Consider the following 26,099-nt stretch of genomic DNA (forward strand, 5'->3'; position numbering starts at 1 on the left):
TTCCCAATGCGTGATAAGGTCATGTAAAATTTTTTTAAGAGATTAAAGGGATGTACAACGTGTCAGGTGGGGGCGAGGTCTATTAAGCTTATCTTTTAACAAATATACCTGCACTAGGCATGAGGAATCATTGGCTTGGGAATAAACCGAGTCAATAGACCTTTTCGAGTAAAAAAGGGGGTAGGCAATAATCAGTATCGGGGCATGCAAGGGGGTTGATACATTGCCGTTTCTGCGCATGCTAGTGATACAATATGACGTACAGCGCAGACCCCAAAAAGCGAGATGGAAGGTAAAGCCTTACCCTCGCGTCTTTCCCTCTTAGTAACATCGAAATGGTCTATAGACAGTGTGCGTTCAAGTGTTGCCAGTAAAAATGTTGGTTAGCATATTGCTTACCCGCCCACCGCGACGGTGGCGCCATTCCTTATGGCCAAAAAGCTGGGTGTTTTCCCCCTGAACTAAGGGCGATCTCCCCCCAACAGCGCCGGTGAGCCCCTTTAACTTGAGAGTGCAATTCAACAGCTATCTGTTCTTGACGCACCCCAACAAAACGCATTGTACATCCCTTTAAAACTAGTTTTTGGACAGCTAGTGAGTTCACATTTATTGCTGTTACGTTACTTATGATTCAACTGAATTTAAATGGAATGTTTTTGACGATGATTTGTAGCCCATAAGCGAAGTAAATCAATTTACTGTGACGCAATTAATATGCGGAATTTGTTTGTTTAAAGCGTAAGTGAAAATCTTGTCACCCGAAGGTTCTTGAGAAATTTAACATAAAAGGTAAATCTTCTAGAGTGCTACACGATTTTCGGGTCAATTTTTCTTAAACTCAGTTACGTAACCTTTCACACTTCGCAGATTTTCCGCAAAAAGAGAAAATCGCGATCTTATCTGGAATTATTGCATTTTTGCTGTAAAATTTACAATGCAGGTATACCATATATATAAATGTCCCCATATGAGTCGTTTTTGGAGAATAACGATATATGGAGTACAGCGTAAAAAGAAAGGAGCTAACAACTAATACTTTACAAAGGGTATTGAGTCTTGAGCAATTTGGTACTATTATTACGGTGATGTCAATAAAGGATAAGCTCCTACCCCACTTCTCCAAGTAACGCTGTAACGCGGGTTCAACAGTGCCATTTTCGTAAACCCAAAGTCAAATTCCCAGACATTGTTCAAAAACCTTAAAATTACCTGACTTTTTTCAAAAATCTTAAAATTCCTTGATTTTGTTCCAAAATCTTAAAATTCCTTGATTTTGTTCCAAAATCTTAAAGTTCCCTGGCCTGGTCAAAAACCCTAAAAATTCCCTATGGCTTGGTCAATAACCCTAAAAATTCCCTATGGCTTGGTCAAAAACCCTAAAAATTCCCTATGGCTTGGTCCAAAAATCTCAAAATTCTGAGAGAGCGGTAGCTCTCTTAGATAAGACTTCATACTGCTCTTAATGTATTCCCTATGGCTTGGTCCAAAAATCTCAAAATTCCCTATGGCTTGGTCCAAAAATCTCAAAATTCCCTGGCTTGGTCCAAAAATCTTAAAATTCCCTGACTTTTTTCAAAAATCTTAAAATTCCCTGACTTTTTTCAAAAATCACAAAATTCCCTGACTTTTTTCAAAAATCTCAAAATTCCCCGACTTTTTTCAAAAATCTCAAAATTCCCCGACTTTGTTCGAAAAACTCAAAATTCCCTGACTTTGTTCCAAAAACTCAAAATTCCCTGGCTTTGTTCAAAAATCTCAAAATTCCCTGACTACGTTCGAAAAATATTAAAATTCCCTGACTACGTTCGAAAAATATTAAAATTCCCTGACTACGTTCGAAAAATCTTAAAATTTCCTGACTACGTTCGAAAAATCTTAAAATTTCCTGACTACGTTCGAAAAATCTTAAAATTTCCTGACTACGTTCGAAAAATCTTAAAATTTCGTGACTACGTTCGAAAAACCTTAAAATTCCCTGACTACGTTCGAAAAATCTTAAAATTCCCTGACTACGTTCGAAAAATCTAAAAATTCAATGACTTTGTTCAAAAATCTTAAAAATCCATGACCTTTTTGGTCCACTCTAAAATTCCCTAACCTTTGCCTGACCTGTGGCTACCCTGAAAAACAGTAGTGTGGTGTCCCTCGTCGTCAGCCAGTAGAGAAGGAATGGGAATCTGTTGGAAGGAATGAAATATTCGGTCGTTTCCCTTATAGCTAGGCTTTTATTGCATCTCTGGGGCGTCAGGGGTTGGGGGTGACAAGGGGCCGAGATGCCCAATGCCCTTTTAGGGAAAATATCACGGTTGGTGCGGTGCCATCTATAGTAAGAGACGGCGGCAAAAATATACTAGAATAGTATAACTGTTAGTATTAAAATACCAAAATATCGATTTCATTCTCACAACGTTAGGGCCACGTTCCAACTAGCAACGTTAACGCCACAGAGAGCAAGAGAGAGCTCTGAGCCAGGACCTTCAGGATTCCTCGAATTTATGGTTAACCATCAAGGGTTTAAGAATCTAATGGCGTCAACAACAAAATAAGGTATACAAAAATTAAATAAAACTCAACTCAAGGGAGTATAAACAGACAAATGTTTTGTTCTTTGGTAAAGTAACAGAGGTATATAAAATAACAGAAAGTGAAATAGTAAGAACTGGGCATGCTGCGACTATCACATGATTCACCAAAATATATTTACTGCTTCCCATGATACATTAGGGTGAAAGTTTGCTTAATATTACAACTATAGTCATACGTGAGTACTTGGGAAAACCAAAAATCTAATTTCATTTACCAGCACCGTCCAGTTGTTGGGCAATACGAAATTAATGTATGTATGAAGAAAATTACAAACATAATTTCTAAGTAATTCCCTTCCAGATCAATGCTTCAGTTCATACAAATGAACGTACCGAATTGGCTAAATATTTTAGTCTTTTAGAGAAATTAAGAAAAAATATTAAAGTAGAGTGATGACTGATTGGTCTCTAGACCCAAAGAAGCTAGTAGAGAATGGGGAAGAGATCCAGACTTGGTAGAAGGGTTGGTGTAGGTCGTGAACACCATACTGTATTGAACACACTAAAATCAAGAAGCGATATCTAGTTTATTAGGGAGAAGGTATAAATTCGCCACATTTCCAGCTTTATCTCCAGTCCAAACGTAGAGGTCCGGAGTTAATTCCCGCCTCTAAATTACACCCAGCATATCATTGGTTCTTGAAAACTAACGTCAGCGCGACGTGAATGACGAAAATTACGTATTTTCCGACTGAGGAGAGGCGAAATAACCCGGCCTCTTTTTACGTCCCCCCCCCTTGTATTTTGAAAGGGGAACTGGGACTATGGCCCGAGAATACTAAGGCATCTTAAACCTTCTCCCTAATAAACTAGATATCACTTCTTGCTAAAATTAAAAGCTGGCATTAACCAACCACCCCAGTGCCTAGCTCACTAAATTATTATTTTTATTTGTCATTGGTATCTGGTGCAATTTAAACATTCTACAGAGGTCTTCCTATCTGTTTTAACTCATCATGACGCAGTTTCTTAACCATTCCTGCAAGAAACCTTAGGACAGTCGCGAGCATGGGGGGCGTTGCTTGGGGGGGGGGGGACGAGAAGAGGAGTTTGTAGGTGGGGGTGGTGGGGGAGGGGGGAAGGATTTTCAGAGGAGTCTTGATGAAATCCTGTTCCTGGTAGCATCACCTCTAAGGTCTTTCACAGGCAGTCTTCAGTCTTCCTCTTTGGTTCGGAGCCTTCCTTCATTTCGAGTCTGTTCTGCCTCGGTGCGAGACGCGTCAAGAACATTCTCTCCTGATTTCTCCTTCCGCGTTACTCACTCTCTGACTAGGGTTAACCGTGATTTTGTGTGACATAGCTTTTGACCAACTAAAGTATTTCGTTATTTTTAGGACACCTTCATAACGCAAGGTGAGTACGATACGGTTCATTTTATAACTTAATAATAATTCGAGGGTTTTAAAATAACAACAGTTGATGTTTTGAGGTTGCAGTATGTTTTGGCTCGTTATTGACACGATGTAAATAAGGTTGACGCAAAGTTTTCATTGTAAATGCCAACAGAGTATTCGCGGATGTTTCCCTAATTCCCGTCTAAAAGTCATTAATTTTCCCAGATCAATTTTAATTTCCTCGTTTAATTAACAGAAAAGTCAGAAATAATGTTGACTAGTTCCATGAATTTTTAAATATTACATCATGCTAGTACTACATTCTCTGATCTTTCCATGGAATTTTCGCATCCATTTTAAAAACTCCGTGACTTTGCCATGATATTTCATGTGAATTTTCGCGAGTTTTCACATTCACACCCAATTTCAAAAGTCTGTGACTTTGCCAAGATATTTCACGCACATTTTCGCGAGTTTTCACATTCACACCCCTTTTCAAAAGTCTGTGACTTTCCAATGATATTTCATGTGAATTTTCGCGAGTTTTCACATTCACACCCAACTAAGTCTGTGATTTTCCAATGATATTTCACGTACATTTTCATGAGTTTTCACATTCACACCCATTTTCAAAAGTCTGTGACTTTGCCATGATATTTCACGCACATTTTCGCGAGTTTTCACATTCACACCCCTTTTCAAAAGTCTGTGACTTTCCAATGATATTTCACGTATATTTTCGTGAGTTTTCACATTCACACCCATTTTAAAAAGTCTGTGACTTTGCAATGATATTTCACGTACATTTTCGCGAGTTTTCACAATCACACCCATTTTCAAAAGTCTGTGACTTTGCCATGATATTTCACATACATTTCGTGAGTTTTCATGTTTACACCCATTTTCAAAAAGTCTGTGACTTTCCAATGATATTTCACGTAAATTTTCGTGAGTTTTCATGTTTACACCCGTTTTCACAACTCCGTGACTTTGCCATGATATTTCACGTACATTTTCGTGAGATTTTATATTAACAACCATTTTGGAAATCCCTCACTTTGCGCAACCATTTTCAAAATCCACAACTGTTCCCCGTTTTCCAGGATTCCCAGGTACAATGACAACCCTGAGATACAACCTAATGGTGTTTTTTATTTTCTCTCCCCGGTTATCTAGGGTATTACCGGGGATACGGCAAGCGTATGCTCTGACATTAAAAGCATCGAATACGTCATCAATTACATCACTAATCCCTTGAAAGCGTGTCAGCGGATAATCTTCGAAATATTTCATGAAACCCAGTTTAGGCATTTCGACCGCCTGCTACTGCTGCTGCTGTTTCGTTCTTCTCATTTCAACTTTTAAATGTGAGTCTGGTCTTACATATACCATCGATACTTAAGCTTTTAAAGTAGAAACGCAACCGCCAAAATTCAATTTAATTGGGTTAAAATATAACAATGTGAGAGCAAAAACAAACAGAAAGTGAGCTAAACACTGGGGAGGGTTTCATTAAAGTACCTATTTCAAATTTCCCACATAGTACAGAAATTATTTTTCATTGTTGGGGCTACAAAAAAATTGAGTACAGTGTTGTCAGGCCATCTGTCAGTCAAGTACCGAGTCAAATTGAACTGCTAGCCGTTCTCTTCGCAATCTCTTGGCTCACCAACAGTCATGCAACAAGGAGGAAGGGGAAACGGCAAAAACCACCTTTAGTGTATACTATGCATATGGGGGGGGGGGAGGAATAAATATGTTTAGTCGTTTACTGTATACTCACTTTCTGTTCGTTCAGTTTGCCTTTGTTTACACAGGTGAATTACGTATAGGCAATTCATGGTATCAGAACCCGAACGGTTTTTATAAACAAACACAATTTATTTGGGAATTCAGGGTAATTTCGCGTATATTTACCTTGTTTACTAAACAACCAGCGATAAAATTGGGTCTTTGCACTTCTACTTTAGACTTTAAAGCTCGCGCGAGCTCCGGTGACGTTATCTCAATTAGGGGGCATTAAGGCAGGGGGTGCAATCTCTCCTCCCCCCTTCGGTTGCCATCCGAGCTCTTATTTGATTTATGGAGGGTGTCCCCCTCCTCCCAAGGTATCCCCTCCCCCACTTGAGGTATCACCTCAATCCCCCAGAGAGCGTAGAGAAGCTAAATATGATTTACGCCTCAATTGGTCATTAGGCTTCGCGCCTTTTGCATCCCGCGTTTATTTATATTTATGAGGATCGTATAGCGGCTTCATAGCCAGTTGATATACTCCGTTAGCGTCGTTATACGATTGTCGTCGCTGTTTAGTCTGTGCTAGGAACATTTGCAAGGGGTTGTGATAGACTAGGAGGATTCATACCATTTACACAAAGTGGCCTGATTTTTGACTCCACCAGGGAGTCAGGCCTCCTTGTGTAACATCTGAAGCCTGGCCTTCTTGTGTAACACACGAAGCCCCTGGCTTCCTTGGGTAACACCTGGAGCCCCTGGCCTTCTTGTGTAACACACGAAGCCCCTGGCTTCCTTGGGTAACACCTGGAGCCCCTGGCTTCCTTGGGTAACACCTGGAGCCCCTGGCTTCCTTGGGTAACACCTGGAGCCCCTGGCCTCCTTGGGTAACACCTAGAGCCCCTGGCCTCCTTGGGTAACACCTAGAGCCCCTAACCTCCTTGGGTAACACCTAGAGCCCCTGGCCTCCTTGGGTAACACCTAGAGCCCCTGGCCTCCTTGGGTAACACCTAGAGCCCCTGGCCTCCTTGGGTAACACCTAGAGCCCCTGGCCTACTTGGGTAACACCTAGAGCCCCTGGCCTCCTTGGGTAACACCTAGAGCCCCTAACCTCCTTGGGTAACACCTAGAGCCCCTAACCTCCTTGGGTAACACCTGGAGCCCCTAACCTCCTTGGGTAACACCTGGAGCCCCTAACCTCCTTGGGTGACACCTGGAGCCCCTAACCTCCTTGGGTAACACCTAGAGCCCCTAACCTCCTTGGGTAACACCTGGAGCCCCTAACCTCCTTGGGTAACACCTGGAGCCCCTAACCTCCTTGGGTAACACCTGGAGCCCCTAACCTCCTTGGGTAACACCTGGAGCCCCTAACCTCCTTGGGTAACACTGGAGCCCCTAACCTCCTTGGGTAACACCTGGAGCCCCTAACCTCCTTGGGTAACACCTGGAGCCCCTAACCTCCTTGGGTAACACCTGGAGCCCCTAACCTCCTTGGGTAACACCTGGAGCCCCTAACCTCCTTGGGTAACACCTGGAGCCCCTAACCTCCTTGGGTAACACCTGGAGCCCCTAACCTCCTTGGGTAACACCTGGAGCCCCTAACCTCCTTGGGTAACACCTGGAGCCCCTAACCTCCTTGGGTAACACCTGGAGCCCCTAACCTCCTTGGGTAACACCTGGAGCCCCTAACCTCCTTGGGTAACACCTGGAGCCCCTAACCTCCTTGGGTAACACCTGGAGCCCCTAACCTCCTTGGGTAACACCTGGAGCCCCTAACCTCCTTGGGTAACACCTGGAGCCCCTAACCTCCTTGGGTAACACCTGGAGCCCCTAAGCTCCTTGTGTAGCACAGGAAGTCTGGCCTCCTTGTGTAAATGGTATGAATCCTCCTAGTCTGAAAACTATGTATAGAAAGCTTAGCGCGCCATTAAAAGCAACACTATCCAATATTTCACTTCGCCACTCCCCTTAACGTTCATTCGCATAGCAATCAAACCCATTATATTTGCGGGAATTTTTCGCAAACATTTATTAGAGGCTAATGAGTAGCTTAATTAGCACTACTAGCACCGAATATTTATTTCACTAGGCTCCGCCCCTAAAAGTCATCCACATACACCACAAACATAACAACCATAAAAAATGTTTCTTTGTGATTAATGTGCTAAAGGAGTATAGAGTCATCGTATTAAGGAAATAAGGTTGTTATCTATATTAAGTAAGACGCGTGAATAATTAGCTTAATAAGTTTAGAAAATCCATACACACTTTAAAGGAAAAATAAACCCCGAATTTATAAGCGATATTTGCTTACGTAACTTTAGAAAATTCTTATCTTCAATGTACACAATATTTAGATTACACCATGGATAGATTTAATTTTAGAAGTAGGAATGGAGAACGGTTAGTTTTGATGACGTTGCTGACGGGGACGGCGAAAAACACGTAATTCCATTTTACCTCTGTCGCTATGACCCCGCTTCTTCTTTCATACCCCTCCGTCCCGGGGAAGGGGTGTCCGGGATTTTGACGCGCGCCCAGATTACTCTGTTCTCCATTCCTACTTCTAAAATTAAATCTATCCCTGGTTGTTTACTGTCTACTATATTTTAATCTAATTTACGGTTAGGTAACATTTGCATTTTTAATATGCTTTTGCACTACCTTTCCTTTAAAAACACGCGGTACCCCGTTTTTGGCCTGAACCCAGAATATTAAATGTCAAAATAAAAAAAAAACTGCGTGGATTTAGTACACACGTTTACAGGACATTGCACCAAAAATTATAAAAATATTCAAATTTACGAGATTAAATGTGTGTATATACGAACCGAGATCTCAGGTGTATGTACGCTTTAGTAGACAGCGAGAAAAATCGAGGGGCTTAACACTAAAAAGAAAGAAAGAAAAACTATTTTAATTATAAAACTAAATTAAAATTCTAACTAGACAATTTTAATTACTTTATAAATAAAGAAAAGTAAGAAGTTTTAATTGATTTAGGTTAAAGGAATGTTACAAAGGTTAAAAGTTCAACGAAAAGGTCATTCTTGTCTTAAAGAACGTATAAAATAATGAAAGAAGATATTAGTAATTAAGTTGAGCTCTATTTCTGATTCTACAGAGTGCAGACGGATAAAAATTCGCAGACATCCAATAGAACTTAATACCCCTACGTCATCTACTTCAAATATAGTAGACCTAACGCTCCAGCGAGCAAACTTAATTACCCATATCTTCTCTAATAAATTAGATTTGAAATACGATATCTCATAAACCCTATAGGGAATATACATAGGAAAACTCCATGGGGCACGCGCTTGCAATACAAAAATATAACCTATTTTATAACGGAATGGTTTGAACTATATGAACAAGGAAAGTTAAAATTAGCGTTCAGTACTATACTGTTTAAAGCTTGGGGGACGTAAATCATCCGTATTTTATTCTGGTTTATCAAGGGCATTTCAAGAAATTATTTTCAAACCCATAACAACTAACATGTGAATGATCCTTTTCAAAAGCAGGGGGTAAAATGTCCTCTGTTGTTTTATAACCTTAAGACTGAACATGGATAGGTATGTAGACAACAACGACTTAAATTAAGATATGCCTTCAAACAATACAGACCATTCAAATTTGATGCAGGACTGGTAACCTCGAAGCCCTATCTAATGTCTTTGTTGTCCACATACCGTACGTATTATCGATGTTCAGTTTGTAAGCTTGATTCCCACTCGAGCGAAAACACGACGGAAACCCTGCGGCAGAAAGAGGTTTGACCGAATTTTTTTGACACCCGACGGAATTTCCGTTCGGTGGGGCGTAACAAGTGTTTTAATTTTTTTTCGTCGTATTCAGCGTAACGCTGGTGTCTCAGCCAATGAAATCAATCATACTAACGACGCCATATCTTTCAACAGCGCATGCGTACGCGGGATTGGTCGACAGTCACCATTTATTTAACGTGCTTGATATTAGTTGTTATACACTTGTTGACCAGGGATTTTTGTAAACAATGTCACCAAGAAATAAAAGAGAAAGGTCTGTTAGCACCCTCTAGAAACCACTTCCATCTGTCACGTGACCCAAATATAGAGAGCTTTCCGTTGGAGGAGGAGCTGAGTCTCGTGACATACGTTACGCTGCCATATTGGCGGATTTAAAGCAGGAATGAAGCTGAGACCACCCAATATGGCTTCCAGAACAGCGGTAAGACTTGGGAGGGTGTGACGTACTACTATTCTATTCCATCTGAAAGCTCTCTATATCTACCGCCAAACTTAAAATACAGTCGTAGTGAGAACGGTCTGAATTTCAAATTTCTCCCGACGGTGGCGTAATTTCCGTCGGTATTTTTCGGTAAAGTGTGACTCTAGCTTTACGCCTAAATAAAGCAGACGATTTAGGATCTATAACCATTTCCCCATTAATAAATAATAGTGTATGACCCCTCGGTTTCATATTTTGATTTCTGGCATTAGTTCGGTATATACCTGATGTAAGTAGGCGGTGTCCCCTTTTATCCCGGTCGGGCGTCGTATATAAAAAAAGAAAGAAATATTCTAAAAAATTCCACCCTCCTCTACTAGTAGAGGACCGTAGAAGTCACGTACATTTTGTTTCTCAGGCAAAAAAGAGGCCGCTCAGTGAGACACGACACGCAAACCTTAAGCCTTTTGCCTTGGCAAGGAAGGCCCTCGCCTTTTCCCGCCTGTCAGGCCCTGTCAAGCGATACGGCATGCAGCAAGCTCTCTCTCTCCCCCGGCCTGTACGATCCACAGAGCAGACAGGAAAGTGCCAGGGGAAATTTAATAAGGGAAATTTACCTGAACGCGCCGAAACCGGAAGAGAAAGCTCCATTCTGAGTCGTTGAGTGTGATATAATGGATGGTTTTAACGCCTTACCTTCAATTTAAATACATTAAGCCTATACTGTAATAAAACTGTACGGAAATGGCAAATTAATTGAAATTTGTTTCCTATAATAAATATTAATAGAAATTATTATACGGAACAAACCCTTTTAAGTAAAAAACAATGTTCCTACCCCAAAAAAAATGTATTTCATTTTCGCTATCAAAAGTAGATTATCTATAGACTGAGCATATAGCGTCAATATACCAAAAATGAAGTCAAAGTCCTATTTTTGGGAAAGAAATGGGAAGTTTACGCATCATGTTTCCGTTTAGTGGCGATAGGTGGCGCTATTTGGAACGGTTTATGTTCGCATGCCTCATTTTGTTCATTGAACCTGGTTCACGGGACGGCTGAGTCGCAGATACTAATAGCGCCATCTATCGCCAATAAGTGGAAAATGATGCATTTCACATTTGTTTCTTAAAAAAAATAGAACTTTGGCGTCATTTTTAGACTATTGACGCTACTCGGTCTATAGACACTCTTATCAAAGGGGGATCTCAGTATCGTCTGCTCGATATCCAGATGGTATGTGGACGCATAGACGTTTTTAAAGAGGGCTTCAAAGTTACCAGAAGTCTTTTGGTTTGAAGTCATATCTAACGTGTTCAAACAGCACACTCAACACTCAACTTTAGAAAAGGATCTATAAATGTTGCTAATGGGTAATTTTGAAAAGCGGTAATAAATTACGCTGTAATTTCATTCCCAGTACACCGATTACGGGTTACGTATCAATTGCATCATAGATATTATCTGCCCTCGCGTCCCATTGGACAGAATCCCATAGTTTAAAAATCCCATTTAACCGAAATAAAAACCAAATGTGTCCCAATGAACAGAAATTAAATTCCCATTGGACAGAAGAACAAAACTGGCACTTTCACAATGAATAGAAATTGAATTCCCATTGAACCGAAGAGAGAGAAATCTAGGGCACCAACCCAATGCTTTAAAAGACAGCTTATTGTGTCCGAAAGAGGCACCCATTAAACGATCAAGGGAAAATTAACGAAGTTCCACTATTTTTTGGGCATATATTTTAAGAAAGGTGGCAACTAATTACTTTAACCAATATTTTGGATAATGTGAAAATAGGGATAGATTTAATTTGAGAAGAAGGAATGGAGAACAGAGTAATGTGGGCGCGCGTCAAAGTCCCGGAACCCCTTCCTCGGGACGGAGGGGTATGAAAGAAGAGGAGAGTCATAGCGACAGAGGTAAAAAGGAATTACGTATTTTTCACCGTCCCCGTCAGCAACGTCATCAAAACGTAGTTGAAGCAAGGATTATTTAAAATAATCCTTGGTTGAAGTGAGCCAATAAGATAATTTAAACTTTTAGTTACGTGTTGGAGGGAGGGGCTCTTTACTAGGCTATGAGTCGGACTGAAATAAATACTAACCGTTCTCCATCCCTACTTTTAAAATTAAATCTATCGCTGGTGAAAACTAATTATTATGGTCAATATTTTGGAAAGTGTCAACTTATTAGTCGTAATGTTAATTGAATCGTTATTGTTATACATACTAAATTGACAAAAATAATATATTATTAAAATTGATAATATTGTAACTAAATTATTTTTGGACGCATCATTGGACATATACAGGGTGTTTCTGATAAATCTGACATAAATTAAGGGGGGTGTTCTTTAGTCAATTTTGAGTCGAAAATGTTCTATCTCCATTTTGCCCCAAGGGCCACTGTTTACGAGTTAAGATTGCCAAAGTATTTTACGGATGACCCCTTAATTAAATTAGAAAACATTGTCCTTTTAATTAAATTTAAGCGGTCATCCGTAAAATACTTTGACCAATCTTAGCTTGAAAACAGTGACCCGGACGACAAAATGGAGATAGAAGTTGAATTTTCGACTCAAAATCGACCAAAGAGCACAGCCCCTTAACTTATGCCAAACTCTTCAGAAACACCCTGCATATTTACCGTTTACAAACCTAACCTAACCTAACCTGACTTAATGTTAATTGAATCCCTACTGTTATCCTTACTTACCAAGACTTCTACGGCACTTAACATAAATCTCCTCCGGGGTTTGAAGTTACCCGAGTAGCTGAATTGGAAACCTTAAGCTCTAAAACGGTACTGCGGTGATTCGAAATCCCACTGAATAATTAATACAACAAATCGGATTAATGTCCATTGGGAAAGTTCGTCTTAATGGCACTTCTATCCAAAGGGTTCCTGTTCAATGGGAGTATACCATATTGCTCTACTTCAAATTCGTTACCTCTAATTTTGCGATATGGCAATCCATTCTATGATAGCCCATTTCCGTTAAGACAATCAAGTGTTAAATCAAAATTGGCTCCCCCCCCCCGCTTTATGGTGCGGGGTGGAAGTCTTGGGCCGCGTTATAAAGTCCTTAAATTGTCATAAACAACGAACCAGAAGGTGTTGGACCCGCTAAGCTAATCGGCACTCGCGCCAAGGAACTGTAAGATTATATAATGGATGAAAAGGATAGCTAGCTAGCTGCACGGCAATTTGTCGCCATTTACAAAGATAACCCGCCTAGATTCAGAACAATATGTATATATCAAAATTTCTAACGCTATAACGACCGTCCCAACTAAATTAGCAAATCTCTAGAGTAGCTTTTAATCACCTTCAAGAACCATTAATCTTACAACACGAAGCTATATTCCTACCATAGACATAATTACCTACCATACGCTGTCTTTTTTAAAAAAGAGAACTTATAGACTTAGAAGGGAAACGCGCGCGACTTTGAGACAATCCATAATGGGTCTAATCTCGTGAAATGCAGTCTTCTACCAAAGGGCGCGAAATTTCAAAAGAAAGTTCATCCATATTTTTTATTAGAATATTTTTTCACACTCTGATTAGGTAGAGGTTGGTATATGACAGTGTAAAGAAAATAAAAACATTTGTTATTCTTTGCATTTTTACTTTGAAATTTACGGTACGTCCCATCAATCTAAATACGTAAAAATATTTGCCTTTAAAGCGCAACGTTAAGGCTGATTAATACCAAGAAGCGATATCTAGTTTACTAGGGAGAAGGTATAAATTCGCCTCAATTCCAGCTTTATCTCCAGTCCAAACGTAGGTCCGGAGTTAATCCCCGCCTCTAAATTACAACCAGCATCTCATTGGTTCTTGGAAACTAACGTCAGCGCGACGCGAATGACGAAAATTACTTGTATTTTCCGACTGATGAGAGGCGAATTAGCCCGGCCTCCTTTTACGTACCTCCTTGTATTTTGAAAGGGGGACTGGGACTATGGCTCGCGAATACTTAGGCATCTTATACCTTCTCCCTAATAAACTAGATATCTCTTCTTGTTAATACATTAGCGCACAGTCTAAAATCAAAGAAAGTAGCGTTGGTTTGAATATTCAGCTGACTGGTTCCAATAAATACTTAATATTATATTTATACTTTATTTCAAGTATTTGTTGATACTGAAAACGATTTAAAAGTTGTGATTTTTAAAACTCAAGCTACAGTCACTTTGAAATGAAGAATGTTTTAAGCACGTTTAAAGGGAGAGTGTAAAGGAAAGTCAGATGGGTTTTTTATCGATTCTTGTACTAATTGGAAGACCAATTCGCATAGTGAAACATACAGGAAATACCACCTCCGAATGATTTTAAGTTAGAGATTTCATAGATAATTTGAAATTAGTACTTCTGACCAATCACACAACATCCTGCCTTGTTAACAATATTTCATTTGTACGCGTCATGTCGAATGACAATCGTGGCGCCAAGGAAATTTTGTTAACAAGAAGGCAACGCGTTACGCGATTGGTGGGAAGTGCTAATTTCAAATTATCTATGAAATCTCACAAACAAATTTGAATTTGAAAATCATTCAAAGCTGGTATTTCGTGGATGTTTCATTACGCAGATTGGTCTTATAATTAGTAGAAGAATCGATAAAAATTCACCTGATTTTCCTTTCCACTCTCCCTTTAATGGACATCACGTAGAAGCCATTCCGGAGAAACGTGCTAAGGCCTTTGTCTCTCCTCTCTTCAAACATCAAAGGACAAAATACATCTAGATTCAAATCTGGGATCTTTTTTTTTAAACTTCATTCTTAAAAGTCTTTATTCGTTTTTCTGGAAAGAATGGTTTTCAATGGAGTGGAACTCGGAGGAAGGGATTTTTTTTTTACTTTGTAGAATTTTCCAAAATATATTTGGGTCCATTAGAAGACTACGTGATGTCTCTACAGTTTGGAATATTCACAAAAAGCTCCCTTATGAACATTAGAACAGTTTTTTATGGGCTATGGGGCTTTTGAAGGTTTTTTTAAATTGACCTCTCATGCAGGTAGGTCAAAAAGGTTAATCTACATACTTATCTAACATAATTTATGTCTAAAACTTGGGAATGGTTTTTTTTTTCTAAATTGGATGTAAGATGGGTCCCTTTCTATCTACTTAAAGGTAGAGTATCTATAGACCGAGTAGCATCCAAAAATTACGTCAAAGTCCCATTTTTTAGGAAAGAAATAGGAAACGCATCATAATTCCGCTTGGTGGCGATGGGTGGCACTATTTTAAACGGTTTATTTTAGCGCGCTTCATTTTGTTCATACTTGAAGGAGAGAGGGATGGAGTGGTAACCGTCATATTAGCGTTGAATTTGTACCCCATCTACGGACGGCACCGAAGTCCTCCCAGCATCCTGAGCGTTTAGGTAGGGTCGTACAGTACGGAATCGTAAAAGACGCCCCCTCTACCTTAAAAATAGAAGCTAGTTCTCATACATATACAATGGCGCTAGGTGGCTGCAGTTAAAAATCGCCTACCAAAGGGTAGGGGCGTGTGCAAGGTACACTGGGAGAGTTTCTGTACCCCAGGACGCCCACCATCATTCAACTCCATCTTACCTCTTTTCTCCCTGATAGACCCTAATTCGCGACTGAGTTGGATTTACTAATAGCGCCACATATAGGCAATAAGTGGAAACATGGGTTTCACAATTTGTTTTCCTCAAAAAAATAGAACTTTGACGTCATGTTTCTTTTACTGACGCTACTTGGTCTATAGATACTCTACTCAAAGCTGATCCGTTCACGCTGTGACCGATTTCCTATCCCCCTTAGGGTTTACAAGATTTCATAGTTGCAGTGAGTGAGATAATTCGTTATTCACGACTTTCTAAATAGACTTGAAACTTGACAAAGTTCAGATAATAAATTACAAAAGGGAGTCTTGGCGTTGGCATTTTATAGACGACATCGTTTTGGCCCATAGCATCGGAAAGTGAAGCGTAGCGATTGGCGGGGCTCTAATTTGGGCAATTATTCCTAGTAGTAAAATTATATCCCTTAAGCCATACTGAGTGAGTTGGAAAGTTTGTCAGTTAACGAGGTGAAAAAGTCAGACACTTCGCTAAACTTTACTCCTAAAGAGCCGCTTTGAGCCTTCGCTCGCGACTTGACACTTCGCGTCTCGTCAAAACCTAGCATTAATCATCCGTCTTTCGGGTCACATACTACTACTCTAGCTGAATATTCAAACCAACGCTACTTTCTTTGATATTAGACTAAACGCTAATGTATTAATCCGCTTTAACGTATAGCTGTTGCGCTTTAAAGGCTTCATCAAAAGACAAACATTTTTACGTATTTAGATTGATGGGACTGTACCATAAGTTCCAAAGCAAAAGTGTTAAGAATAACAAGGGTTTTTATTTTCTTTAAACTGTCATAAGAACCTCTAGAGTGTGAAAACATATTCTAAAAAACCAGATGTGCTCGGCATAGTTTATACTTTTGCACGGTAGCGGTCTAATTACTATTGGGAACTTTTCCCTCATTATTTGAAACAGGGATAGATTTAATTTTAGAAGTAAGAATGCAGAACGGTTAGTATTTACTCAGTCCAACTCATAGCCCAGTATAGAGCCCCTCCCTCCAACACGAAATGAAAATTATAAATTATCTTAATGGCTCACTTCAACTATGTTTTGATGACGTTGCTGGCTGGGACGGCGAAAAAAATTTAATTCCATTTTACCTCTGCCGCTGTGACCCGCCTCTTCTTTCATACCCCTCCGTCCCGTGGAAGGGGGTCCGGGACTATGACGCGCGCCCAGATTACTCTATTCTCCTTTCCAACTTCTAAAATTAACTCTATCCCTGTTTGAAACTAAACTTCGTCCTGAAACATCTTTAATCAAAATCAAACTATATTGGATTAAAAAAATATTAATTTCTCCGGTCGGTGTCGAACTCGCGACCCGTGGTTCCGCCGTGCAAAACTCAGCTACTCTAACCTATACAACACAAATTAAACCATTAAATTGACGGTCTTTGAGTTCAAATTGGAGAGAGGTTTTTCAACGGCGCATGCGTATCAGATTCTTGGTAACACCATGACGTCAGCAAATCAAAGCCGGTATTCCACTGAGAAATTTTTACCGCTTCCCTCTCCTGGGCCTGTACATTTCAATTGGAACGCAAAGCGTGGTCAACTGGCCTTAAGTTTTCTGTTCTAAGAATATAACTTTTGCTACCATCAATAGATGGAATGGAAAAGTAAAAAAGTATAGTTGAGCTTTTGAAATTTCGCGCGTTTTGGTAGAAGACTGAATGTCACAAGATTGGGCACATTATGGATTGTTTCAAAGTCGCGTTTCTCTTCTAAGTTCACAAGTTCTCTTTTTAAAAAAAGACAGCGTATGGTAGGTAATTAATGTCTATGGTAGTTATATAGGTTCGCCTTGTAAGATTAATGTTTCTTGAAGGTGATTAAAAGCTACTCTAGAGATTTGCTAATTTAGTTGGGACGGTCGTTATCGTTAGAAATTTTGATATATACATATTGTTCTAAATCTAGGCGGGTTATCTTAGTAAATGGCGACAAATTGCCGTGCATCCATTATATAATCTTACAGTTCCTTGGCGCGAGTGCAGATTAGCTTAGCGGTTCCAACACCTTCTGGTTCGTTGTTTATGACAATTTAAGGACTTTATAACGCAGCACGGCCTAAAACTTCAATCCATAAAGCGGAGAAGCCAATTCTGATTTAACACTTAATTGTCTTAACGGAAATGGGCTGTCATAGAATCTATAGCAATATCGCCGAATTACAAGCAAAGAATTTGATATCAATCTATATCTATATAAATCAAACTCCCGACTGACTGACTGCTAATCAACGCCCAGCCCAAACCGCTTGCAATAGAAGGCTGAAAATTTGCAGGAACGTTACTCATAAGTAGTAGGCGCGTACTAAGAAAGATTTTTCCAATACGCCGCCATCTTAATAAATGGCGCCCAGAAATGTAAAAAAATCTTCTCTATGCAACAAAGTCCGCGCGTTTCAATCGATTTCACAAATATTTAGTACACTGGTTTCCTTTAACCTATAGACGGGCTGAATGGTCTTTTGGGTTCGATTTGTTGCCATCTTTTTAAATGGCGGCCAGAAACTTAAAAACCCTTATGGAATAATGTCCGCATGAAAAGTAATAAAAAATGTCCCGACGGGCTGACGGGCAACGCCGAGTGCCTTCGCTCCTAGGGTGCTACAAAAATATTAGTCATCAGTAAAATCTACCCATTCTTTATAACATTTTGATGGAAGTTCTAATTACACGCGAGCGACGCCGCGGGTAACAGCTAGTAGGCATATAGGAATATTGAAACTGGACCTTAGAAAAGACATCAAAGTTATCAGTCCCGCACAAAAATCCTTTGTTTGAAGCCATATCTTTATTTAAGTCTTTGTTGTCCACATACCCATCAATGTGCCGTCTTAAGACAGCAAAGTGTTCAACCCCCCCCCCCCCCGAGTCTATTTTACCCCCCCCTTTCCCCGACTATTAAACTGACTTTTCCAAATTTTCCCTAATTACCGTTTAATTTCATATTTAGTTTCATACGGAAAGCCAAATTGCTCGGAAGAAGCTTTCAACGCGTGCTTAAAGATGCTAGAAAAAGTTGGTCAAAGTACCGAGATGGCTTTCGCTACAACAATGGTTGAACTAAATCAAGCTTGTAGGTAAGTCATATCAGAAGTATATATTAACTCTCTTCGACAGAAGTGTACCTCAAAGCGGGTCATTGTAACATGATTCTTCCCAACATCATTTTACATTTGGAGTGCTCAAGGTTACTAAACCGAATCATGCCATACGCGATAAATAGTTCTATCATCACTGCTCTATTAGCGCTTCAATATTTGCCAAGGCGCATGCGCTTGTGGATTTTTGTCCCAGGTCAAGACGAGGTTTGTGGGTTGATTGCTAAGGATTTAGTACCAAACGGTTAAGTGTACCTCAAAGCGGGGTCATTGTAACATGATTCTTGATTCTTCCCTACATCAGATTAACATTTGGAGCAAGGTTACTAAACCTAATCACATACGCGATAAATAGTTCCCTCATCATTACTCTATTAGCGATTATAACTATTTGCCAAGGCGCATGCGCTTGTGTATTTATATTCCACATCAAGACAATCAAGGTTTGTGGGTTGATTTCTAGGGATTTAGTACCACCAAACAGTTATAGAATTCACCCTAGCACGGTGCGATGCCCATCTGAACTTTGTTGAGCAGGAGTCAAGCAAAAAGAGCACGAGCCTGGGAAGAATCATCTTACATAACTAAAGTATTAAGAGGATACAGCGTGTCATCCTTCTTCTATTATTCCCTTCTGGTCATATACATATGTTGAATCGAAACGGAAAAAAACTAATAGCTTTATTAGTACGGTACGGTTGAATTATTCTTTTTTCCACGCTTGCCACAAGGTTACATCTCGGTTAATTGATAGAGATCCCCGCGTTCTTTTACGAAGTAACTAAACTAAGCCTCGGTCTTTGAATACGTTAGGCGATTATTCGAGCGTGTCGGCTGCTTAAATAGCTGTCAAAATGATTTCTCCCAACTCCTAGAGAAAATAGTTACGCTTCCTTAGCTCGAAAAACCGTTACTAGAGGATCGTTCTACCATTTTTAGCTACTTACACGTTATTACGCAATAAGGTTATAAAAGGAATTTTTGCGTGGCCTTGAGTGTGTACGTACGTACGTACGTTTGTTTGTGGATATACACGAAAAATAGGTTAACAAGAAAGAAATGTGGTAAAATTATAGCGTTCGGTTTTGTGTAAACGTGCCCAATTCTTGTCTATACCAAGAAGTGATATCTAGTTTATTAGGGTGAAGGTATAAATTCGCCACATTTCAGGCTTTATCTCTAGTCCAAACGTAGGTCCGGAGTTAATCCCCGCCTCTAAATTACAACCAGCATCTCATTGGTTCTTGAAAACTCACGTCAGCGTGACGCGAATGACGAAAATTACGTATTTTCCGACTGAGGAGAGGCGAAATAGCCCGGCCTCCTTTTACGTCCCCCCCCCCTTGTATTTTGAAAGGGGGACTGGGACTATGGCGCGCTTATACTTAGGCGTCTTATACCTTCTCCCTAGTAAACTAGATATCGCTTCTTGGCTATGCTGTATCGTTTCCACTGCCGGTTAGAATTCATGCAAAGAAACCAACAGTACAGTACAGAAAGAGGTGGGACCGCCGTATTAGGTCCAAGAGGCAACATAATAGTAATTTTCATTTTAGTTTTTAACAATTGCATTTGCGAAAATTATTACGACGACCCTTTCTGGCTGGCAGGCTGGTTTTCGTGTGCAATATAAATTCACCTGTACAACTAATATAATTAATTTAAAATACTACTTCATTTTTAGGCCATTAAGGCAAGGCATCGCGTGTGTGGATAATTTCATGAATCATTGTATTACACCGGCCGAAAGAAAGCTATTCAATTCCGTGGTGGCAGGATCGAGACAGGCTATGAACGATCTCTGTATTCATGGTAAAATGCAAACAGGTTCGTGTGACTCGAGCAACCACATTGATTCGTACTCAGAAGCGGAAGCCGCTAATAAATAAATCCGATATAATCAATACAGAATATTTGCGACACGCGGCGTGCATCAAGAACGTGAGTACGGACCCCAAAAGATGCGCGCCTTCCTATCAAAAGATGGTGCAATACACGGATTCCCTAAAACAAAATAGCCCCGACGATAAAGACGTTAAATTAAGACAACATTGCTGGTAAGTTTAATTATTTATAGCAAGGGCCCTACGCCTAATTAGGGTCGTATAAATATTCCCTATAGGGGATGGTAAGACTCCTAATCGATTACGACACAAAAATTAGATATACAGGGTGATTCTGGTAAATCTGCCATACATTGATTAAGGGGTATGTTCTTTGGGTGCACGATTTTGAGTCGAAAAGGTTCTATGATATTTATGATTTGAGTGTTTTAGGGATGACCCCTTAATTAATTTAGAAATCATTGTCTTTCAGTTTATTAATTAATTAAATTTAAAGGATCATCTGTATAATACTTTGACCCAGGGTTGGCGATTTTTTTGATTTTTTCAAAAAAATCAAAAAAATCGATTTTTTTGATTTAAATCGGATTTTTTTTATTTTAATTGATTTATTTGATTTTTTTGATTTTTATTGAACTAATAGATAGTAAATTACCAACATGAAAACTTTTGAGTCAAAATTAAGCAAAAGCAAAATAATCATGACATTTAAGCAGCTATTTGATATTATTACTATTCAAATGCTTGTATAAAAAGACTAGCTTGACCGCTATTTTATTTCCTAGCCTTTCCAGCAAGACAAACTGGAGTTCTGGGAAAAACATAGATTAAAATATACCAAAACCACGATTATTTTTCATTTTAGGTCTTTTCTAATTAAGTTTCTTCTCGAGTTACTTAAAATACTCCTTGGAATCTTAGAAAACATTTTTTAAAAATAAAAATATATTCTTGATTTTAATCAAATGATTTTTTTAAAAAAATCGCTTGATTTAAATCATGATTTAAATCAGTGATTTAAATCAAACTGATTTAAATCAGACAACCCTGCAAGTTTGACCAATCTTAACTTGAAAACAGTGGCTCGGACGGCAAAATGCCATTGAACATTTTCGACTCAAAATCGCCCAAAGAACATTCCCCTTATCAGAAATACCCTGTATAATATACAGGGTGTTTCTGAAAAGTCCATCACAAATTAAGGGGCGTGTTTATGGGACCAAACTGAGCGGAAAGTACCAAAGAACATGGGGTGTACAACATTTTGTTACGGAGATATGGCCTTCCAAACATTCGCCCCTAAAACAAGGAAATATCCAAAAATGAGGAGTAACACTTAAGACCGACTAACCAGCTTGTTTAAAATTACTAGACAATTTCAATAGCCTTTAATCGAACAATTGATTTCTACCTTTACTAATCAGAAGCGTATAAATGAGTAGAAGTATGCCTACGGTGGTAATGTAAAATTATTCCCAAGTGACATGATGTTTCAAGATCTTCCCAGCACCAAGTAAAATGGTTCTGATTGAAGGGACTTTTATTAGCACAGCGTAAACAACGTTATTTTCAGGAATTAGTCCAAATGTCCACGGGCGGCATTACAAAAACGAGGCAGTCTTTCGAATGATACTTGGACATGTTGGAAGATCCCTGGCTTGTTCCTGTTATCTCAAACCGTAAAAAGCTACGCAAATCTTCATCATCACGGACAACACTCTTGTACGTTAGGTATGACCTTGAGAAAACCTAAAAGGACATCTCGAATGTATTTGAAAAACCCATCTCGAATTAAGGGGCGTGTTGTTTGTTTCCAACAGAGTAAACTCGCCCAGAGAACAATTACAATGCAGAGCCACGTTTCGGCGTTAATGGCCCACAAAGGTGGTCCCAAACAAAAGAACAAACTTTAATTTGTTTCGTTCAGTAAGTATTTCATGTGTCATAGATAAAACGCCATGATTAATGCACAAAGAAAATGTTATTGACAAGTTTTCGGACCGCGATGCTGAAATGTGGTGGTGCACCATCGTGCATGAACCACATTCTGTTTATTAAACCTAAGGGTACGTCTTCGAGTAGTTCTGGTAAATCGTCCCGTAAGAACTACAAGTAAGCCACACCGTTTAACCTGGGCTCTAGGAAATATGGCCCAATTAAATTGTCACCCACAATACTACACCACACGTTTAATTTTACATTACCACCGTAGGCATACTTCTACTCATTTATACGCTTCTGATTAGTAAAGGTAGAAATCAATTGTTCGATTAAAGGCTATTGAAATTGTCTAGTAATTTTAAACAAGCTGGTTAGTCGGTCTTAAGTGTTACTCCTCATTTTTGGATATTTCCTTGTTTTAGGGGCGAATGTTTGGAAGGCCATATCTCCGTAACAAAATGTTGTACACCCCATGTTCTTTGGTACTTTCCGCTCAGTTTGGTCCCATAAACACGCCCCTTAATTTGTGATGGACTTTTCAGAAACACCCTGTATAGTAACGGAACGACTTACAATATAAACAAGGAAATTAAGATTAGCGTTCTATAGCATATCAACGGAAAGGTCATTTAGTGAACTCGCTGTTTGAAGCTAGATACGCTTGGAGGATGTAAAGGATCTGTATTTTATTATGGTATATCAAGGTCACTTCAAATAAATTATTTTCCAAGTACATTGATTAAAGGTAGGACTAGTGGGGGGGGGGTTGTAGTAAATGAATATATTCCCCTAAACTCGTCGCATAATTTATGTTAATTTGGATGTTAATCAAGATGCAAACAATTAAGTCCTTGCGAAGCACTTGGGAATACCCCTATTGGGCGACTAGTACCACCTGACGGATTCGTCCAATAGTTCTTCGCGGAAAAGCCTTACGCGTAGGAAAATTATTTGCTAGTATATTATTCCTTAATATCGTAGATGGACACATGGTTCCAATTGATATATTCGATAATTTTATACACTCTTTCGATTAAAAACTTAAACAACAAAAAAAAAATAGAATCTAGCCCCGAGTATGGCTTTACGTAAGGTACCATTAATAATTAGGCCTAATGGAAGAAGTAACGCAATCAGTTAATGGCTTTCCCCGATCTGAAAGCCCGAACTAAATAGAATATTATACAAAACATGACGTCACGTACAACACTCAATATCATTAGGGACGGTAAATCTAATTTAAGCCTGACAGAAATCGTGACACCGACTCACCGAGGATTTTATGGATTGATTAGAATCATTTTAAAAATGTGGAACTAATTTTAGCCTTAACGTGCGTGATTTTCATTATAGACTTATTTTTAATGGTTCATTTTATATTTACATCTGAATGGAATGTTGCTTCGTCTCTATATCACGTGCATGGCCTAGATGTATTGAAAGGTAGCATTTCCGTTTTCAATAATATTTAGGGACCAGTCTAAGCCTTGGCCATCAAATTTTGGAAGGCGCCACATCAAGCGAAAAAGATAATCTTTATAAATTAATTATAATACAAAATTGAACACTGATTCATATTCATCTATATCTATATAAATCAAAGTCCTGACTGACTGATTGACTGACTGACTGACTGATAATTAACGCCCAGCCCAAACCGCTTGCCCTAGAAGGCTGAAAATTTGCAGGAACGTTACTCAAAAGTAGTAGGCGCGTACTAAGATAGGTTTTTCCAATCCGCCGCCATCTTAAAAAATGGCGCCCAGAAATGTAAAAAATCTTCTCTATGCAACAAAGTCCGTGCGTTTCAACCGATTTCGCAAATATTTAGTACACTGCTTTCCTTTAACCTATAGACGGGCTGACTGCTCTTTTGGGTTCGATTTGTTGCCATCTTTTAAAATGGCGGCCAGAAATTTAAAAACCCTTCTTTATGGAATAATTTCCGCGTGAAAAGTAATAAAAAAAATGTTCCGACGGGCTGACGGGCAACGCCGAGTGCCTTCGCTCCTAGGGTGCTACAATAAAATTGGTCATCAGTAAAATCTGCCCATTCTTTGTATCATTTTGATGGAAGTTCTTATTATACGCGAGCGACGCCGCGGGTAACAGCTAGTAATCTATACAAATCAAAGTCCTGACTGACTGATAATCAACGCCGAGCCCAAACCGCTTGCCCTAGAAGGCTGAAAATTTGCAGGAACGTTACTCATAAGTAGTAGACGCGTACTAAGAAAGATTTTTCCAATCCGCCGCCATCTTAATAAATGGCGCCCAGAAATGTAAAAAATCTTCTCTATGCAACAAAGTCCGCGCGTTTCAAACTACCTAGCTTGACGGTAATGAGGAAGTCTTGATTTTTAGTGTAGTCCACTCGATCACGCTTGTTGCTGGAGCAGTCAGCGTGTTCGAGTGGGCTATGCTTTAAGGAAATGGTCGACTTTCACTCGCTTTAGCGAGATGACGCAGAAAATGACGTCCAGGGCAACATTTTCTCTATAAGCTCCTCCTCTTTTATAAAACCAACTATTGAATTTTCTGACGTTTTCTTTGTTGTCGATTACAGCGCCATGACCGAATTCATCAAATGCCAGAATATCTACACTACCCAAGATTGCGGCGCGGACGCTAGTCACTTTCTTCAAAAACACACGGAAAAGATGTCTGGATCGTTAATACACCAACATTGCATAGTCTTCACTTACGGTTCTAATTCTTGCCAAGAGGCGGAGCTATCAGCGGCCTCAAGGTAATACTATAAGCCCTTACGGCAGACCCATACTTACGGTTACTATAAGGTTATAATAAATTTTTATTTCGCAGCATATCATCTCAAATAATAATTGTAATCTCAACGATAATTAGCTATTATATCACTTTCATGACGTCAATGGCTTAATATTTCTTGTTATATACTGTCTGTTATATTTTTATACATGTACGTTAATTTTATTACAATATTATTGTAAATAAAAACCATATTTCCATTTCTCTGAGATGTTTAAAAGTGGTCCGAGTTTCTTTTTTGTTTATGTGGATGAACATTATGGGAGGGGCTAAGTCAAAAATTCAGGAATAGAGTAATATTGCATTAGTGGTGGCATGGGGTCTATTAAATAATATTAGTATTTCAACGCACGAAGTTAGCAACTTTATAAATATAAAATATCTCCAAAACAGGGAGCCCTGTCAAAAATTTAAATCCCTTATAGGAGAAATAGGAATTTTTTTTCCGGAATTATAGGATTTTATAGGAGAAAAAAATGTGTTCCATAGGAAAATATAGGACTAAAAATTCTCATATATAATACTATTTTGGCTTAAACTATGTAGAACAAGACGACTCAAGGGCTGGGCTCGTAATAGTAACCACATCGTATCGTAGGCGTACAGAAAATTTGAGTGAATAGTCCCTCGATGCGTAACCTTTAAGTGTTTTAAAATTATCACTTACATTTTTTTACTTCTGTTATAATTATAATAGTGAGTAGCCCCACAATGCTCATCTTTTAACAGCAGTAAAACGAAATACCCGTAAATACCCATTAAAAGAAGTACTAAAGATCCTTAATTCAAAAATTTAATTACATTAGAAGTGTAATAACTGGGGTCCCGAGCTAGTACTTTTTTAGAAGTTCTTCCCAAATCCTTTCTCTAGCCTTATATATATCGAGTAAACGGAAAACACAATTCACAATGCTTAACCAAGAAGT

The 26,099-nt window shown here is 39.1% G+C and overlaps 2 protein-coding genes across 4 annotated transcripts in view; one reads left to right on the forward strand and one right to left on the reverse strand.

Moving 5' to 3' along the window:
• Positions 1-26,099, reverse strand: part of LOC149625227 (cytochrome P450 4c3-like) — a 75,711-nt gene that overhangs the window by 49,088 nt on the left and 524 nt on the right. The window contains exon 1 of one of the 2 annotated variants that reach the window (XM_089852020.1): positions 8,482-8,558. The exons of the other annotated variant lie outside the window; for it this stretch is intronic. The gene's annotated coding sequence lies outside the window, so the exon portion shown is untranslated. Of the gene's footprint in view, positions 1-8,481; positions 8,559-26,099 lie in introns of those variants that run through there. 2 annotated transcript variants of the gene reach the window in all.
• Positions 3,732-25,396, forward strand: LOC149625229 (uncharacterized). 2 transcript variants are annotated; one of them, XM_089852023.1, is made up of 7 exons: positions 3,732-3,938; positions 5,096-5,286; positions 18,454-18,580; positions 20,286-20,428; positions 20,511-20,658; positions 24,953-25,135; positions 25,210-25,396. In XM_089852023.1, exons 2-7 carry the CDS (start codon positions 5,211-5,213, stop codon positions 25,283-25,285), a joined length of 753 nt encoding a protein of 250 aa, XP_089708149.1. In that variant the 5' UTR covers positions 3,732-3,938; positions 5,096-5,210; the 3' UTR covers positions 25,286-25,396. The 2 variants fall into 2 exon arrangements, with proteins under 2 accessions (XP_089708149.1, XP_089708150.1); XM_089852024.1 differs by lacking the exons at positions 3,732-3,938; positions 5,096-5,286; positions 18,454-18,580 and adding an exon at positions 18,591-19,665.

This window comes from Phalangium opilio, unplaced genomic scaffold, assembly GCF_054372755.1.
Source record: "Phalangium opilio isolate 3A_F unplaced genomic scaffold, DU_Popi_V2 ptg000105l_1, whole genome shotgun sequence".
Lineage (NCBI taxonomy): Eukaryota > Metazoa > Arthropoda > Arachnida > Opiliones > Phalangiidae > Phalangium > Phalangium opilio.

Excerpts from the sequence above, each read along its gene's own strand:
- LOC149625229 (XM_089852023.1), top strand. The coding sequence starts at position 5,211 with ATGAAACCCAGTTTAGGCATTTCGACCGCCTGCTACTGCTGCTGCTGT. Across the intron at positions 5,287-18,453 it reads TCTCATTTCAACTTTTAAAT|TTTCATACGGAAAGCCAAAT; the intron begins GTGAGTCTGGTC and ends TTTCATATTTAG. Across the intron at positions 20,659-24,952 it reads AAATTAAGACAACATTGCTG|CGCCATGACCGAATTCATCA; the intron begins GTAAGTTTAATT and ends TGTCGATTACAG.